The sequence below is a fragment of the Carettochelys insculpta genome, chromosome 2, assembly GCF_033958435.1.
Source record: "Carettochelys insculpta isolate YL-2023 chromosome 2, ASM3395843v1, whole genome shotgun sequence".
Classification (NCBI taxonomy): Eukaryota; Metazoa; Chordata; order Testudines; family Carettochelyidae; genus Carettochelys; species Carettochelys insculpta.
In genome coordinates, this window is record NC_134138.1 from 7,928,973 (window position 1) to 7,945,440 (window position 16,468).

General features: G+C 45.6%; 2 protein-coding genes across 4 annotated transcripts in view; one reads left to right on the plus strand and one right to left on the minus strand.

The window, feature by feature from the left end:
• The window catches only part of RHPN1 (rhophilin Rho GTPase binding protein 1), a 57,278-nt gene extending 50,921 nt beyond the window's left edge, over positions 1 to 6,357 (minus strand). For 2 of the 3 annotated variants that reach the window (XM_074986586.1, XM_074986584.1), the window contains exon 1: positions 6,240 to 6,357. In XM_074986586.1, the coding sequence (XP_074842687.1) occupies positions 6,240 to 6,323 (84 nt within the window). In that variant the 5' untranslated portion in view covers positions 6,324 to 6,357. The remainder of the gene's footprint in view (positions 1 to 6,239) is intronic. The other variant, XM_074986585.1, reaches the window with a different exon arrangement.
• A 9,177-nt stretch (positions 6,358 to 15,534) lies between these two features.
• TOP1MT (DNA topoisomerase I mitochondrial) overlaps positions 15,535 to 16,468 on the plus strand; it is a 70,732-nt gene continuing 69,798 nt past the window's right edge. The window contains exon 1 of the mRNA XM_074985593.1: positions 15,535 to 15,576. The gene's annotated coding sequence lies outside the window, so the exon portion shown is untranslated. The remainder of the gene's footprint in view (positions 15,577 to 16,468) is intronic.

Here is a 16,468-nt window from a genome sequence, read left to right on the forward strand (position 1 = left end):
TGACTTTGGTGGTGTTGGAGATGTACAGAGTGGATAGTAGACTGATATGGCTGTTGAAGGATATCAACAGCAACGTGGAGATAGCAGTGAGAACATGCAGAAAACTGGTTTAGAACAACTAGAGGTATACAACAAGGAGATTTGAAATTGCTAAGTAGTATGTCTGTCCCACAAAAGCAGATCACCTAATAAAATTATGTTGTTAGTCTTTAAAGTGCTACATGACTATTGTTTTATTTAGTTAGAATACAGACCAACACAGCTACCTCTTATCTAGAGAGAGTGATGAACAAGATTAAGGAAAAGATAGAAGGGATATCTGTGCACAGAATGAGCATCAACAACTTGAGGTTCATGGATCTAGTTACCATTGAAGATGAAGAAGAGAAGCTAGTGAGAATGGCGCAGATGCTAAATGAGGAAGGGAAGTGGTACAGACTGATTATGAACATCAATAAAACAAAAACAATGGTATGTGCACATCAGGAAATAGGAAGGAAGATTAGTGTAGATGGGACCGAACTAGATAAGTTCATGTATCTGGGGAGCAAAATAACATGATCGAGACTGTAAGAAGGAAATAGCGACGAGGACAGCAAAAGTGAGTTTGAAGGCGAAGGATAAGATCTGAAAAAATAAAGTGATTAGCTTAAGAATCAACCTGAGTGTCTTGAAAACCTATGACTTCAGCAGCACATTGCACAGATATGAGACATGGGCGATAACAAAAGAAGTGAAGAGATGAATACTGGTGTTTGAGAGGAGTTGTTATAGAAAGATCCTGAGAATAGGATAGCCGCAGAAGATCACCAACAAGGAATCATATAGCCAAAAGAGAACTTATTGCAGAAGGTTATACAACAGAAGTTACAGCTGTTCGGGCATATCTGCAGAATGAACGACAAATGAAAAGTGAAGACCCTGGTATTTGGCAAAATGCATGATTTGAATAGGAAAGGCAGACCCCACAGAGACTGGGTAGATATAGTAGATTGGTTTAGTTTCTATAGACTAGCTCTGCACTGCACAGGGAAAGATGTAAGGAAATAGTGAGGGAGGCATGGGACACCAATGGGCGCTGAGCCCATGGCTGTTGATGACGATGACAGGTTGAAACTCTCTAATCCAGCACCCTTGAGACCTGACTGGTGCCAGATAAGAAAATTTGCCCAACCATGGGAGTTCAATGTTGTCTAGCATCATTACAATACTTTCACTGCTTACTGGGCTCTTAGGAGACTTTTAGGCATAAATTAGAACTAAACAACAGCACACAAACACCAAGACATAGGACTGGTGGCTGGAAACAAACTCTACAGGGACCCTTGCCACACCCATGATAAGTGATCATCCAGCAAACTAAAAATCATGCCAGACTATGCATGTTGCCAAATGAGAGAGTTCAACCTGTACTAAGTGTTTCACTTCTAAGCTTAGGTTTGAATGCAGCCTGGGGCAATTGACACTGATGCTTTTACAGTGTATGAAGCGAGGTGAACTTTGAATTAGCTCACTTTTTGGTGAGCACGTCTCTCACTCAGATACACACTCACCCAATCCAAAACTTTACTGGCAGCCCCAAAAGATGCGAAAGGACAGAGTATTCCATAGAGCTTGAACCATCCCGCCCTTTGAGAGGACATTCTTTCAGATAAGGTTGAGGAACACTGGCAATTTATACTACCATAGCTCTCGTTTGTTGTTAGCTACCAAGGACTTTAATCTGCAGGGCTGCTAATTTAGTACTTCAACAACATTAAGGGACTCTACATATACTGTGCACTTAAATCTTGACGTGCTACAGTAGGGAAATACTGCACACTATGTACAGAAGAAAAAGGACATGAAGGAGTTTGAAATGCTGAAAAGATATTCTGAAAACCCAAGTCTATTGTCAGAGTCACTGAGAGCTCTTCCTGTGCAAGGCAGTATTAAGATGGCAGGATTTATCCACTGTATGGTAAATCTGAGATCACAAACAAAAGCCTGAACAAATTCTGCAACTACAGAGACAGCATTAGGCGTATGCTCTTTAAACAAAACCCACACATCTAAAGTCTGCATCAGGTTTTCTTCACCTTACTTTATTTCACTCAAATACCAAAAGATGAGCCCATCACTGACCAGCTACAATATTTCAGACTTCATAAGGAGAACCACTAGTTGTAGGTTAGCTAAAGATAAAGAGGTGTTTGGGGTGTGGCTGTTTTTTTGACAGGGGTGAATTTGGCACTGTCATCATTTTATATTTACCCCCTCAGCTTTTGGCAGCATTATACAAATATATAAATCTCTGTTACTCATATGCTAGTACGCTATGGGTTCAAGTTCACCATACGGAGGCTTTTTTAGAAAAACAATTCTACATTAAGACCTCGAGAGAGTTATAACTCGTAGTTCTGGCTCAGCTACCTGCTGCAGCACAAGCCTTTGGTGTACTTAAATCAAACATTTTAAGTATATTACCCCAATCCTATTTCTGGATCCAATGTGGAGTTCAGAATACAGTCCAAGTCCCAGGTCCTGAACTCACTAGTTAAGGTTCTTATAATACAAAACACACACACAGTGATTAGCACAGTACAAAGACCTATACAGAATGGATACCTATATTACGATGCTGCTGTAGTGTCTCACACAGAGGACCAGCTTCAAAAACTGCTGGACCAGTTCTCCAAAGCGTGCAAGGACTTTGGGCTTATCATCAGCCTAAAGAAGACAAATGCACTTGGTCAGGATGTTGCTGAATCCCCATCAATCAGCACTGACAACTATACGTTAGAGGTCGTCCACGAGTTCGTTTACCTCGGGTTCACCATCACTGACACCCTGTCATTGGACACTGAGCTAAATAGGAGGATGGGAAAAGCGGCCACAACTCTGTCCAGACTCAGCAAGAGAGCGTGGAACAACCACAAGCTGTACACTCACACCAAAATGCAAGTCTACAGAGCCTGCGTCCTCAGCACCCTCCTTTATGGCAGCGAGACTTGGACCCTGTATGCCTGCCAGGAAGAGAGGCTGAACGTCTTCCACTTGCGCTGCCTCAGGTGCATCCTTGGAATATCATGGAAGGACAGAGTGACCAACACCGCCGTCCTCGACCAAGTTGGAATCCCAACCATGCGCACCCTCCTCAGGCAGCGTCGACTCCGCTGGCTTGGCCACGTCCACAGGATGAATGATGGAAGGATTCCAAAAGACATCCTGTATGGGGAGCTAGCCTCTGGCAAAAGACCTCCCGAATGCCCCCAGTTGCGCTACAAAGATGTCTGCAAGAGAGACCTCAGAGAGGTAGACATCGAGCTGGACAGCTGGGAAGAACTAGCAGACGACCGCAGCAGATGGAGGCAGGGGTTACACAAGGGCCTTCAGAAAGGCGAGATGAAGATCAGACAGCTAGCAGAAGAGAAGCGAGCGCACAGAAAGCACAATAAGGACTTGCCAGACACCCACCACATATGCAAGAGATGCAGCAAGGACTGTCACTCTCGTGTGGGTCTTCATAGTCACAATAGATGCTGTAAATGAAGTCCTCAATTGAAACTTTAAAGGGCGCGATCCATAGTCTATGCAGACTGAAGGATGCCTACTACCTATATTACTGCATATAAGATCTTACACCATGCTCACCACTCTCATCTGAGCAAGCCTAAAATACTGTATTGGACAGAGATATTTCTGAATTAAGGCCTATGGCAAGAAATCCAATTTAAGTCAAGGGGACTACTCAGTGGAATAAGCACTACAACCCATGAGCAAATATTTAAAGTATTGGGTACTTAAGACCATTTATTGTATTTCTAAGAGAGAAACTGTTAGATATTTTAGAGCCAAAGTAGCACTGACCAAGAACTATTTGCAGCCCACACATTCTAGAACTGTACCAGCACAGAACTGGAAAGTAAAACTGACTAGAGAAATGAAATTGATTAATTTTCTCTTGAGCTACCAGTTGAAAGAGAAGTAAAATGTATTCTTGTTTCAAGATCTGACATTTAAGAATCTCAAATATTTTTGGCCAAAGAAAATCCACTTAAGGAACCAGCAACATTTGTGATGCAATGCATGCTGTGGTAGCACAGTGGATTTAATAGTCAAATTATACAGACTTGATATTTTGTTGTTTTATACACAGAAAGCTACTGTCTCGAAGCAAGCTGTGTTAAGTGTGTAATATAGCAATTCAACCTCAAAGTCAGACCCACACTATAAAAAGTCCCATTTTTCTGAATAACACTGCATTACAAGGTAAGCTTTACAGTACACCATTAAAATGTCTATGATACAGCTTTGATTTTTTTAAACAGATGCATTATTCAAACTCGAAAAAGATTACCACTGTTGACTGATGCCAAATCTAAATACACCAACCCATAAAAAGTTAGTCAATTTTTTGAGGGGTTGGAGGGGGAAAAAAAAGTCAGTAAAAATGAGTGTTCCTGCAAAAAGAGTGAGCTGTCTGCATGCCACAAAAGTTAGGGCAATAGACTGGTTCTGTGCACAAGTAGGAAACAGATGTATTGAAGCCTTGGTGACAGAAACATAGCTCATCTATAAGATGAGTGTTACTGTAGTATTTATGAATCTCCACAAAACAATAAAGTCATACCAACTGGATTAACAGTTCTTTCTGAGCAATGAATGCATTAGAATTACTGAGTCTTCTTTAAAAAGAGACATCATCAACCTGAAATCTATTAATTTTTCTTCCCACTGTCAAGTCATTAAAGATGCTACAGTCAAGACACTCCAATCATTTTTTGTGGTTTTACAACCATGTTTTATTACTTTGGAGGTTTCTTCCCCACCTGATGCTGTCAGAGCACTACCCACCATGACCACCCCCTCACAGTATAAACCATCTACAACACACCTTCCTACTCTTACATTATAGGTAGCACCTGCAGTTATAAGTTGATTGTGCCCCTTTAATTAAACCACAAAGGTTAAAAATTAGTACTTGAATCATGATTCTTTTTCGATCTTTACCCACCTGAAGCTGTGGATTCAAATTTACAGCCCTTACAGAGAAAGAACATCTACTGAACTAAATAGGAGTTCTGTGTGAGGACACTATCTTTAACTGATGAATAGTAACAAAGAGGAAGCCGTGCTAGTCTATACACTATCAAGACAAAAAGCAGTCAAGTAGCACTTTAAAGACTAGCAAAATGGTTTATTAGCTGAACTTTCGTGGGACAGACCCACTTCCTCAGACCATAGCCAGACCAGGTTTAAATCATGATGGGAACTTTCTGAGTCACTATAGGGGCTTGTCTGCATACTTGGCTCAGTCTAATTCTTGACCTTCCCCCCCACCCCTCCACTCTCTGATTTGCTCACCTTGATTATCTTTTTCTGATTTGTCCTCCTTGCTTACTGTTTTTGGTTCTCTGTTCCTTAAATATTGAGTCTGTTCTGGTCTGCTATGGTCTGAAGAAGTGGGTCTATCCCACAAAAGCTCACCTAGTAAACCATTTTGCTAGTCTTTAAAGTGCTACTTGACTGCTTTTTATCTTTAACTTATGTATATCTACATCAGATTAACAAAGGCAATTTACACCAAATTAGCAGACAAACTCTCAGGACACAGGCATTGGCACACGACAGTTTCAAAAGCCATTATTTACCCACTTTATGACGGGTTTGTAAACTACTTTGAATGTAAGAGTACAGTAGTAATTTGCCTGCACGCTACCTATTGTGGAAAAAAAAACTCACCGGAGCTCTGCAACCATTTCCACTTTCTAAGGATACCACTTGAAGCGCCCCCTCCCTCCTGCTATTAATTCTTCTTGCATCGCTAGTTTAATTAGTAGCCCGACCTAGCAGATAAATTCATGCGAACTAAACACACACAGGGTGAAGCTACCAACATGCAGACTACGACATATACCCACCCACCACAAACCTCGGCTACCAAAACAAGACCACTGTGCAATGCCACGCTGCTCACACCCCGGCAACGGCTGGTACTTAGAGGCGGAACAGAAAGAGCACTTCAATGAGCTGGGAATGGCACCTCTGGGGCAGGAAGGGGCCAAGGAAAGCCGAAACACACAAGCAACAGCCGTCATCCAGTACCAACACGCACTGGCCGGGTGCATCGCCCTGGCACCAGGGGAACAAGGGAGAAGAGCTGCAGGGGAGGGGGGATGGAGAAGAGCATCGCTCCCCACCCCCGCCCTGGGGGGAGCGAGGGCTGGGGAGAGGGGACACTGCCCGCCCCCACTCACCTTCCTGACGCTGCCGCTCTCCGGGGCCCGCAGCAGGGGGCCGCCGTCTGCCGCCGCCTCCGGGCTCCCCTCGGCCGGGCCCATGGCGGGAGCCGCGCGCTCCCCGCAGGCAGGTCGGCAGCCGGGCTGAGAGCGCTAGCGGCGGCTAATCGCAGGCACCAGGCAGGGGCGGGAGACGGCCACCGGCCGGCCAATAGGGAGGCGAGCTGCCTTCGAGTGAATGCGCCCGTGTCCAACGGCGGAGAGGCTGGGGGGGGGGGGGGGGGGGGTCAGTGGTGTTCCTTGCCCGCCCCCTGCCCGAACGGTGCCCGGCGGGAGGAGCGCCTCTCGCCCGTAGCAACGGTAAGAATTAGAACGCCGGTGACGTCACGGAGGCGGGGCTGGCTAAGCAGATGCTTTCTGGAGATCGGCGCAGGGCGGCGCGCACGTGGCCAGTGCAACCCCCTCCCGCCGCGCACCTGGGCCCCTGCACCCTCTAGCCACATCTGGTGCACCCCGCCCCGCAGCTGGGCCCCTGCAGCCCCATCTGGAGCACGACGCCCTCCTCCCTCCCCTCACACCTGGGCCCTGCACCCACCCAGTCACAGCTAGGCCACTGCACCCTCTCCAGCACCCCACTCCCTGTGCCACAGCTGGTCTACCAGACCCTGTGCTCCTTTCTCAGTCCTACAACATTTGGTTCGCGGCTGTATGCAGGGAAGCACTGTCTCTGGGGCACCCACTGTCCCTTCCCTGCTGCAGTCTGAGCTGAGGGCTCCTCCCTGGCGCAGTGGGAGTTTACACTGTTTCCTCCATCTCACGGTCACTGCAACTTATGGGCAAGGGATATTCATTTAAGGGCAGGTTTACCATACAAAATTATTTCCACCTACCTGAGCTGCTGACGGGTGTGATTCTATCCACATGCCTAAGCAAAATCATTTCTCTCGTTGATTCAGCACTTTGATGTACTTAGCCCACCAACCTAGCTCTGGCCTTTTACTGAGGCACATTCATTACACTGAGGGGAGAGCTCTCCCCTTTCACTTCAGAGCAGCTTTTCCCAAACTAGCTTGGCCACGGAACACGTTTGGGCTTGGAATATATTGACGAATCACATATGTGCTGGGAATGGGTGGGGGATGGATGAAAGATTTCATTTTTAATATGCACATAATTTCATATTTAATATTTTAGAAGGAAAAATATCATTAGCATTATTCACCCCACCCCCCCGGAACACCTAGTCACATTTCACAGAACACAGTTTGGGACACTACAGATGTGAAGCTGCATCCACACAGCTTTTTAAGTGCGGGCTTGCCCTCAGCCAAGACACCCAGATCACCTTGGACAGAGGAGGGGCAAAACCGGTTCCTCGTGTGCTGCTTCTCTGTTATGTTCACGGCATTTCAGAGCCTTTTCTCTTTCAAAACAAGCAAGTGGTAGGCAACTGTCAAAAGCTAGGGTAGAGAGGAGAACTGAAGCTGCACTAAAAAAACAAAACAAGATCACTCGAGAGCCTGGAAATCATTGCACATGCAGCCTTAACTCTTCCTCCATCTGTACCCTAATACATATTGCTTGGGCACCAGTCTACACTTAAAAGTAGGGCAACCATATCTCCCTGTCCCAAATACGGGACAGAGAGATATGTGGGGGAGGGGCAGTTCCTCCTGGCTGCACCATGCCCCAGGGAGCTGGCACCCCCCCCAACTCAGCCCCAGGGAAGCGATAGCCATGGGCAGTCCCAGCCCCTGAGGGCCTAAATATGGGACAATTTTTCCCTTTTAAAAAAATGAGGTGGGGCACCTTTTCGGTGTCCCAAATACAGGACCGTCCTGCCCCATATGGGACAGTTGGTCACCCTATTTCATTCAGAGCAGAGGGTTGGGGGTGCGAGGAGGGGCCTCAGAGCAGAAAGTTGAGGGGTGGGGGGTGCAAAGGCAACATTTAGAGAGGGCAAATTGTTCACAATGGTGTCTTGAGAATCCTTCAGCATACTATTGGGAGTGCGACAAGGGTGCCTATTGTCACCTTTCCTGTTCTTGATCACAGTGGACTCCATTACAAACAGGACAACAGATGGCCATCAACGAGGCATTCAGGGGACATTGATTTTGCTGATGATGTCACCCCCTTTTCACACCAACACGAACAAATGAAAGAAAGGTCGCACCACTTGCCTCAATGACTGGACTGAGATTAATAAAGGAAAGTCCAAGACAATGAGGATCAACCAGTCCAGCAATACCACCACCATCACACTGGGAGGGGAAATGAAGATGAAACGGAAAAGAGTTGAAGAGAACTGGCAGTATTTTAAAGAAGTCTTACTGAAGGCACAGGAACAAACAATCCCGCTGCATAGTAAGAAATGCAAACATGGTAGGCAACCAGCTTGGCTTAACAGGGAAATCCTTAGTCAGCTTAAATTCAAAAAGGATGCATACAAGAAATGGAAACGTGGACAGTTGACTAAGGACTATAAACATACTGCTGGAGAATGCCGGACAGCAATCAGGAAAGCGAAAGCACAATTGGAACTGCAGCTGGCAAGGATGTGAAGAGCAACAAGAAGGGTTTCTACAGGCATGTGAACAATAAACAGGTTATCAGAGAAGGTGTGGGGTCATTACTGGATGAGGGAGGTAACCTAGTGACAGATGATGCAGGAAAAGCTGAAGTACTCAATGCTTTTTTTGCCTCAGTCTTCACAGACAAAGTCAACTTCCCCATGACGGTCCCAAGATGATGCAGTATGGGAAGGTGGAGGGCAGCCATCTGTGGGGAAGGAACAAGTTCTCAGCTGTCTAGAAAAACTAGATGTGCACAAGTCCATGGGTCTGGATTTCATGCACCCCAGGGTACTGAGGGAATTGGCAGAGGTCATTGGTGAACCTTTGGCCATTATCCTTGAAGACTCTTGGAGATCAGGGGAGATACCGGATGACTGGAAGAAGGCAAACGTAGTGCCCATCTTTAAAAAAGGAAAGAAGGACAATCCAGGGAACTATAGACCCATCAGCCTTACCTCAATCCTTCGGAAAATAATGGAGGGAATCCTCAAGGAATCCATTTTGAAGCACTTGGAAGAGGGGAAGTGATCAAAAGTAGCCAACATAGATTCACCAGGGGCAAGTCCTGCCTGACCAATCTGATTAGCTTCTATGACAAGGTAACAAGCTCTGTGGACATGGGGAAGTCAGTGGATGTGATATATACCTTGACTTCAGCAAGGCTTTTGATACGGTCTGCCACAACATTCTTGTCCATAAGTTAAGGAAATATGGATTGGATCCTTGGACTATAAGATGGATAGAAATTTGACTTGATGGTCGGGCCCAACGGGTAGTGGTCAATGGCTCAATATCAGGATGGCAGTCTGTTTCAAGCGGAGTGCTGCAAGGCTCGGTTCTGGGGCCCGTGTTATTCAACATCTTTAATAATGACCTGGATGAGGGACTGGGTTGCACCCTCAGCAAGTTTGCAGAGGACACAAAACTAGGGGGAGAGGTAGATACGTTAGAGGATAGAGAGAGAGTCCAGAGGGACCTGGATAAATTGGAGGACTGGGCCAAAAGAAATCTGATGCAGTTCAATAAGGAGAAGTGTAGAGTCCTGCACCTGGGGTGGAAGAATCCCAAACATTGTTACAGGCTGGGGACCGACTGGCTCAACAGCAGTACGATGGAAAGGGACCTAGGGGTTATGGTGGATGCAAGGCTGGATATGAGTAAACAGTGTGCCCTTGTAGCCAAGAAAGCTAACGGCAAACTGGGGTGCATTAGGAGGAGCATTTCGAGCAGATCTAGAGAAGTAGTTATTCCTCTTTATTCGGCACCAGTGAGGCCATATCTGGAATATTGTGTCCAGTTTTGGGCCCCCAGCATAAAAAGGATGTGGATTTGCTGGAGCAGATTCAGCAAAGGGCAACAAAAATGGTTAAGGGGCTGGAGCACAAGACCTATGAGGATCGGCTGAGGGATTTGGGCTTGTTTAGTTTACAGAAGAGAAGACTTAGAGGTGATTTAATAGCAGCCTTCAACTTCCTGAAGGGGAGCTCCAAAAAAGGAGGGTGAGAAACTGTTCTCAGTGGTGTCAGATGGCAGAACAAGGAGTAATGGTCAGAAGTTGAAGAGGGAAAGGTGTAGGTGAGATATTAGGAAAAACTATTTCACCAGGCGTGTGGTGAAGCATTGGAATGCGTTGCCTGGAGAGGTGGTGGATTCTCCATCCCTTGAGGTTTTTAAGTCCCAGCTGGATGACTTAGTAGGGGTTGATCCTGCTTGAACCAGGGGGCTGGACTAGATGACCTCCTGAGGTCCCTTCCAGCTCTGTGATTCTATGTGGAGCAGTTCACCTACTTAGTGAGTATTATGGGCATAGACGGAGGAACAGACAAGGATATCAGTGCCAGGATAGGGAAAGCAACAACTGCATTCAAGGCTCTCCATCCCATATGGAATTCACAAATAACAGCTGCGAGGGCGAAACTGAGGCTCTTCAACACAAAGTGAAGAGTGTGCTCTTGTATGGATGCGAGACCTGGCATACTAAAAAGTCTTCAAATCACAAGCTACAGACATTCATAAACAGATGCCTGAGGTCCAGCCTTCACACCAAATGGCAAGACTTCATCACAAATGAGGAACTTTGGAACAGAACAGGACAAGAACCAATTGACACTCTACTCAAGAGAATAAAGTGGGGATGGCTTGGTTACACTCTCTGAAAACCATCATCCAGCACAGTCCGTCAAACTCTCCCATGGAGCCCACAAGGAAAACGCAAAAGAGGAAGACCTCTGACAATGTGGGCAAGGTCTACTGAGACTGAAGGACAACAATTGGGGTACTCCTGGGGTCAGCTAGAAGTTCAGTCCCAAGACAGAGTAAAGTGGAGGAGATTTGCAGATGACCTGCGCTCCACATGGAGTGCAAGAGTTAAGTAGCAGTAGCAGTGGATGTGGCATAAAGAACCAAAAACAACCTGGCCTTCGATCACACAGATCCAATCAGAGCTACAGCTTTACTGGTTCCTAGTCTTTGCCATGAGCAACCCAGAAATCCCACCTCTTCCTTATGCCCAGGTTGAACTGTCTGGCCACTCGACCACATTTCTAGATATCCATCCTGAACTGCAATCTCACCTTCTTTGCCTCACATGTCCAGTCCCAGCTTTCTCTTAAATATTTTACACTTCCAGGAACTTCTTGTTCTGGGGCTGCTGCCATGTTTTCAGGTAGAGTTAATCTATCACGTTATAGAGAAAGCCACACCTTGTTTGTTCTATAGCCATAGCAGAGTACAGCTAAAATGAGGAATCCTTACCTAGATTCCCTGTCTGCACCTGCATGAAACTCCAGCTATTCTGGGTACTTCAACATAGACAGACTACTGCTGCTCCTGCTTCAATTTATATGAAGTAGGAAGCTCTGTTAAGACTGATTTAGAGGAATGCCATTCAGACTACAGGTGGAACCTCTCTCTTCCCACACCCTCGGCACCTGACCAGTGTCGGACTAGAGAACTTGTTGGGAGGTCAATCTTTTCTACCACATTACCAACACTTCCACTCCCTACTGGGCTCTTAGAAGACATATTGGGGTAAATTACAGGTACATACCAGCACAGAACACTGACAGCCAGGACTGGTGGCTGTAAACATATTTTATGGGACCATGGGAAACTCAGCTACACCCATGATAAGTGGTCATCCAGCTAACTAAAATCATGCCAGATTACAGATGTTGCCAGATGAGAGAGTTCTCGACTAGAGAAGTTCAACCTCTCTAATATATATATAATATAATATAATTATAATTGTGTGTGTGTGTGTGTACCTGGCACTAGTAGGATCAGCAGATGAAACAAATTAAGTAGGATGTGTCCCATTCCTGAGAACATCAGAGGCAGGGAAATTTCCCGTGTAATGAATAAGCTAGTTGAGATCTCTGTTAAGGCCTAATTTAAAGGAATCAAATTTACAAATGAATTTCAATTCAGATGTCTCCCACTGTAATCTTGTGGTCAAATTCTTTTGTAGAAGAATGGCTATTTTTAAATCCATTATTGAATGTCCAAGCAGGTTTAAATGTTTTCCTATGGGTTCATATGTATTCCAATTGCTCATGTCAGATTTATGTCCGTTCATCCTTTGCCACAGAGAGCGCATGGTTTGTCCAACGTACATACAGAGGGGCATTACTAGTACTTGATGGCATATCTCAGATTAAAGGATTTGCAGGTTTAGGTACCCCTGATGGTGTGGGCATGGTTAGGTCCTGTGATGGTGTTGCTTGTATAGATACATGGACAGAGATGGCAATGGGGTTTGTGGAGCTTTTGTGGGTACAACCCACTGCTGGGCCCACTCAACACTCATTGGCTTTTATTTCCTCCACTATTGCTTCCCAAACTCCCTGCACTGTGGCTCTAGATTCATTAACCATCTGTTGTCTTCTGGCTAGGAAAGCAATGGATAGCCACTCTGCTACCAGAAGGAGAGGGTATCACCCTGGCTAGAAATGCCAAGAACTGTTTTGCCCTGCATGGAGCTCCCTTGTAAAGGGATCGAGCTAGGCAGCAGTCAATACAGCACTGCTGCTGGCTTTTCCTCCAGTAGCCCTGGTTACAGCAGAAGGGCAGAATTGTGCCCCTAATGATGCTATGATAAGACTCACACTGGCCAAATTCAGTTTGGGTAAGAAGGGATCTTTCCTGAAGCACCTCCAGCGAATAAGTCACCAGGTGGCCAACAGAATTAGGTTTATCCAGACAGGACCGCAGCTCAAGCAGCCAGAGGTGAAGGGACAGAACAAGCAGAGGGAACACCACTGCCAGAACACTAGTTTTTACACCTTCTTTCTGGTGCTCTCCTTGCAGGATAAGCCCGAAAGTTGACTAACCAAGCTAACTCAGAACTACCTCTGCCCTGTCCTTTACCCTAGCGCTTGCTCTTCGCTGGGGGGAAGGGAATTTAGCAATCATACTCACCCAGCAAGAACCAAGCAGAGGGAGATTTTGCAAGAGTGCTGCAACCAGCTCTCCCAGGGAAGTTGTCCAGGAACCACTCCTACTCCTTAAGAGTTTTATCAAAACAAAAAGCAGTCAAGTAGCACTTTAAAGACTAGCAAAATAATTTATTAGGGGAGCTGTTGTGGGACAGACCCACTTCTTCAGACCATAGCCAGACCAGACCAGACTCGGTCTTATTCTTGACCTTCCCCCCCCAGCCTCCACTCTCTGATTTGTGCTCCTTGATTACTGTTTTTGGTTCTCTGTGCCTTAAATATTGAGTCTGTTTTGGTCTGAAGAAGTGGGTCTGTCTCACGAAAGCTCACCTAATAAACTATTTTGCTAGTCTTTAAAGTGTTACTTGACTGCTTTTTGTTTTGATAGCGTATAGACTAGCACGGCTTCCTCTCTGTTACTTAAGAGTTTTATAGTAACAGAGAGGGAGCCTTGCTAGTCTATACACTATCAAAACAAAAAGCAGTCAAGTAGCACTTTAAAGACAGTTACTGTTGGACAGCTGACAACAGGCTGCATCTTGCTGGAAGGAATCTAGGGCCACTTGTAGTGCCCTCAGTCTTACCATTAACTGCACTGGAAACAATCTCAGGCATGGAACACACCAGCTGCAGTGACTCCACGACTTCAGCTCACCTCCAGTGGGAGCGGTGCTATCTGATTAGCAGCAGGAGAGCTCGTTTTACTTAATTACAGCTAATGGCAGGGCGTGGGTGCTGACCAGGAAATAGCCCCACCATCAAACAAACCAAGCAAAAAAAAACAGTTTTGTTTTGATAGTAGATAGACTAGCACGGCTTTCTCTCTGTTACTAGTCAACCAGCCCCACCATCCGCATGCAGCAAGGGAGAGGAACCTACTGCCTCAACCCTCAGGTTTGCCAGGCAAAAGGATCCATGTAAAGGCTCATTCTCTCACAGCATTTGCAAAACCTCCATTGGTAGCTGGCTTGATCTTAGCAGCAGCACGTAAGGCGGTGCAAATCCAAGTGTTTGCAAAGCACCGGATGCTTGTAAGGAAGAGTGCAAGCACAAAGCCTCTTGTGCCCTGGGCGAGCTCTCCGTATCGCTGCAGATAGTTGCTCTCCCCTAGCGTGCATGTTTCGCAGGGCCAATGCTTCTGGGGACCCCGTCTTTTTTACAGCCTACTCTGATGAATGGGTGTAACAAGGGCCTCCTGCCACAGCAGCAAAGCTGCTGGAAAGCAGTGTTTATTGAGCAAGGCATCTGGGTTATGTACGTGCATATAAAGTAAAGGCATTCTGCAAAGTGTGTGCTGTTTATATATGCCACTGAGCAGGCCCTAGAAAGGAAGTGGGACCCTACAGGCGGGAGCCGAGCAAAGGAGGAACTGGGAATTAAGGAGGGTTCAGAGAATTTCAGGGGAATGCTGGGCTGCACAGCCTTAGGCAGAAGGGAGCCTGGGCCAGTGGAGTTTTGCACAAGAGAACGCTCTAGGTTCAGCTTTTAACCGAGACATGCACGTTAAAAGCAGAGCCCTTGTAAATGAGAGAAGAAACTGGCTAGTCTCTCTCCCTGGGGGATGTTTGGGGAAGCTAAGGCTATAGGCACACTTATGAGGGAAAGAACCCACATATGCCTCTAAAGGCAGTACAGCACCTACAGCCTTGGACTATTCCAGAGAACTTTTTTTTTAAGTTATCTAGCCATAAAGAAGTTAGCCCAACACCAGCTTCTCAGAGGAATACAACACTCTCCTACTACAAAGTTGTTCAAAGTCAAAAATCACAACTCAAGAAATAAATATACCGGCAAACTACTGAACATACCATCTCCCCACCCACAATAAAAGTTGTTCTACCCACTAGCTAGCCTAAGCTGAATAAAACTAGTATAGGTAAACTGAGGCCCCTTACAGATAGATGAATTTTCCCATAATTTACCAAGGCTTAGAAAGTCTCTTTCCTTTTGTAAATGCTCTCAGGGGAGTAGCCTTGTTAGTCTGTGCTTTTACAACAAAACAAGCAGTCCTGTAGCACTTTGGAGACTGACCATTTTTAGTCTTGAAGATCTGAAGAACTGAGTCTTACCCACAAAAGTTCATTACCAAATAAATAAAATGTGTAATCTTTAAGGTGCTATGGGACTGCTTGTGTTTTGTCTTTCCTCTGAGTTAACTTTGATTTTAAGACTACACTTCCCAGAATGCTCTGTGAGGTGAGTATCTTCCAATCAGGGATAAGCAAGGTCTTTAAATGAACGTGCCCCAAGGGGGGATTTCCCCTAGAGAGGAAAGCCACGCAGTTGTTCAAGAGGGAATCTCTTCTTTGCAAATGTTATTTAGGCAGGAATTACCCCAAACAGGTGAGCTACTGCCAGCACTATCCAGTAGTATTTAAGACCATATACTGAAAGGGCTTGTGAAGCATGAGGCTTTTACCAAAATTGTCTTATTTCCCAAAACATTTCCAGGTCCTTCTCATTTTCTCTTTTGCTTGTTTCTCAAGGTGAAAGAACCAAGTTCCTGTAGGAAGGGGACTGATCTTCGTTCAGAGAAAGGAAGTGACCAGATGTAATTCCATTCACATTTAGATGGCATTACTTACATCTTGATTTTTCCAGCTCTGTTCTACGTGACCCGGCACTTCTGTGGGTGAATGGAGTTTGTGAAACTCTCTTCTTCTCCCTGCCCCCACTCTAGAGGGATTTAGTTTTTCACTGTGATGTGCTTTATTTTTCTGCCGTAGCTGGTGTTCCCTTACTTCTGGGTTGTTTAGTGTAAATGTTATGAATGTTCTGCTAATTCTGCAACAAGGGTTAGTAGTACAATTAACCCTACTCAGTCTTGTATACCCAATGTGCACGTCCTACTTAGGTGTGAAAGGCAGCTTTCTTAAGGGGCAGAAGTGGGAGCTGGGGAAGGAAGGGAGTCTAGATTTTATTCCAAGCCCTGGGTAGATTTCCTGTGTGAATCTGAGCTCACTTTCCACATAGCCTGTAATTTGCAGTACCTCCATTTTTTAGTACCTTATTTAAACTGTATGGCCAGGCACCTCAGAACATTTTATCCCTGGATTTCAGTGGAAATTAAGTCCCTAAATGCTTTCAAGGCCTGATTTTCAGTGGGAGTTGGGGGTGCTCAGAAATTACTGGGAGCTGAAAGTAGTGTATGTGTAAGCCCCTTTGTTTTCAGTTTAAACTGTTTTTTGCGGGGGAAGGTTTTTACAAGAAGTATTATTTTATCAGATTTTCACTC